Source organism: Tarenaya hassleriana, unplaced genomic scaffold (genome assembly GCF_000463585.1).
Source record: "Tarenaya hassleriana unplaced genomic scaffold, ASM46358v1 Cleome283, whole genome shotgun sequence".
Lineage (NCBI taxonomy): Eukaryota > Viridiplantae > Streptophyta > Magnoliopsida > Brassicales > Cleomaceae > Tarenaya > Tarenaya hassleriana.
The window spans coordinates 130,822-133,545 of NW_010966041.1; the positions used below are offsets into that span (position 1 = coordinate 130,822).

The 2,724-nt window shown below is 44.2% G+C and overlaps 1 protein-coding gene across 1 annotated transcript; it reads left to right on the forward strand.

Annotated features, from left to right (window-relative positions):
* Window positions 1-587: 587 nt before the first annotated feature.
* Window positions 588-2,690, forward strand: LOC104818147 (the record flags this gene model as incomplete). Its single annotated transcript, XM_010547601.1, has 2 exons — window positions 588-2,520; window positions 2,581-2,690. Coding segments are annotated over exons 1-2 (2,043 nt in total), but the record flags the coding sequence as incomplete, so codon positions are not given.
* Window positions 2,691-2,724: the final 34 nt, after the last annotated feature.

Here is a 2,724-nt window from a genome sequence, read left to right on the forward strand (position 1 = left end):
ACTTATTGCTTTATTTTTGGTATTCATCTCTTCCATCTGCTATTTCCTGATCTGATTCTTAGTCGAGTCCTGTTTTTAGTGTTAACTATTCCCTGTGTTCGACCCTGGTACTACAGTTGATCCGTATCCTTGCGGTTTTCGCTGTATCTAGGTTTTTATCACTTGAGCATTATTTCTATACCTAGATTTGCGTTATCAAATTTTTGGCGCCGTTGCCGGGGAATAGTTTAGCGCTAGGATAAAGATTCCTTTGAATCTAGATCCTTTTTCCTTTTTGTTTTCCCTCAATTTCTTGATCTATTTTTTTGTTCGTTCTACTTTCTGGTGTGTAGGTTTCCCAGTGTATGAAAAGAAGTTCTGGGTCTGATAACCTAGTACCTCTTGATCGTGAAATCGAGAAGTCCGCTAAGCGCAATCGAAAGAAGAAACGACAACAAAGAAAGATGGAGGAACGTGCTATAGTTGCTGAGAACAACAATGACACTTATGGGGCATACCTTCAGCCCAAGTACATTCAGCAATTCTCATGCATTCGCCGGCCTGATATCGACCGTAACAATTTTGAGTTTCAACCGGCATTCATCAATATGTTGAGCTCATCGGCTTTCAGAGGTAAACCTAACGAAGACCCGATCCCTCACTTGACTCGATTCAAGCTACTATGCCAGTCAGTGAGGACAGTCCGCGGAGTTACCGATGAGTCTCTCATGCTCATAGCCTTTCCATTCTCCTTAATGGATACTGCTCTGGAATGGCTCTACACACTACCTCCAGATTCCATATGCTCATGGGAACAGATGCAAGAAAAGTTCATGCAGCGGTTCTTCCCCGCTAGCAAGACCCAGCTCGCGAAACAACAAATTAACTCATTTTTGCAGGAACCTGATGAATCCTTACGTGAAGCTTGGGATCGCTTTCAAGGATACCAGAGAACATGTCCTCACCATGGATGGGATAAAAGGTACCTTATTTCCACTTTCTTGCAGGGATTAAAGGAGGACACTCGGGTTCTTATTCGAGTAGCATGTGGAGGAAGCCTCAACGAAAAGTCATTCGACTTCATAGAGCAACAGATCAACAAGATGGCCAATGAGTGTGCTCGCTCTCACGAGTTTATCAGAAACGTTAGCCTCAAAGAAAGTCGTGCAGGTAAGGAAAGTCTATCTGAAATTCAGGCATTACGTGCAGAATTGGCAAAACTTAAAATGCAGGTTGAGAATGCCCATCAGATCTCAGACTTAGACACATCAGCCAACGGGTATAAGATCGAAGACGCCTACTATGTAGATAACAACCTGTACTCGAACGTGTCCAATTCGGGGTGGAAGAATCATCCAAACTTCTCGTACACGAATTCTTCCAACGTCTTGAATACTCCCCATGGAAATTTCGGTGGTCCGTCTAATCAAGGTCTTTCTCAAGGACATCAACCTCGACCCCGATCTCTCCAACAACATCAGAATCAGGCCGTTCAACACTACCTAGCGCCTTTTCAATCTCAGCAGAATTACGCTCCGTCTCCGCCTCCACCACAGGTAGATTTTGACCTCGATCTTAAGTCTATGTTCACACAGCTTATGCAGGGTCAAGAAGTCATTCGCACCGAGATGCGTGAACATCAACAGAAGACCGACGCCCATTTCAAGCTTATCGATAATCAAATAGCTCAACTTGCTGCCTCTATACCTTCGCGACCTCAAGGATCACTTCCAGGTAAACCCGAGATAAATCCTAGAGAGCACTGCAATGCAGTGTTCTTAAGAAGCGGGAAGCAACTTGAGGATGTCGTCCCCCCTACTCTTGAAAAAGGTGAGTCTTTTTACTCTAGATCTGCGATCACCTCTAACATTCAGTCTGCAGATACTCCAGTTAAGATGACATGTGAGGAAGAACCAAAGTATGTTCCTCCACCTCCCAGACCTCCTCCAGTTCCATTCCCTTCACGACTTGTGCAACAAAAAGAGGCCAGCCAGTTTAAGCGCTTCACGAACATGATAAAGAAATTGGAGGTCACAATACCTTTTCATGAGGTAATCACTCAAATGCCCTCTTATGCCAAATTTCTCAAGGATATTCTGGCTAGGAAGAAGACACTGGAGAAGGAGACAATAGCATTAACCAAAGAGTGCAATGCCATTTTTCAACATGATCTGCCCCGTAAGATGGCAGACCCAGATTCAAGCATGCCTATCATTCTAGGGTGTCCCTTTCTCAACACAGCAGATGTCGTCATCCACGTCAGAGCGGGTCGTCTTACTATGTCCATTGGAGACGAGACAATAGAATTCATACTAAATCAAAAGGACAATCCAGACGAAAGTGTGAAATCTATTTGTTCAGTTTACAAGCTCAAAACGCCTAAGAACCAGGACCACAGACACAAGGTTAGGCGAGGACCGGATCCAGATAGGACAAAAGGTAAGACAGAAGCTAACATGGTTGGGCAGGTCACTTACTCATCAAACCATCGTGAGAACTGGCTCGAATCTCATGCATCACCACCAGATTTTTCTCTACTAGGTACACCTCGTTTCTCAAACTCATTTTTTTGTAGAGATGCTCTTAAACTTCATGATCCAGGTTGGCAGAAGAGTGTGAAATCTATTTGTTCAGTTTACAAGCTCAAAACGCCTAAGAACCAGGACACAGACACAAGGTTAGGCGAGGACCGGATCCAGATAGGACAAAAGGTAAGAAAGAAGCTAACATGGTTGGGCAGGTCAC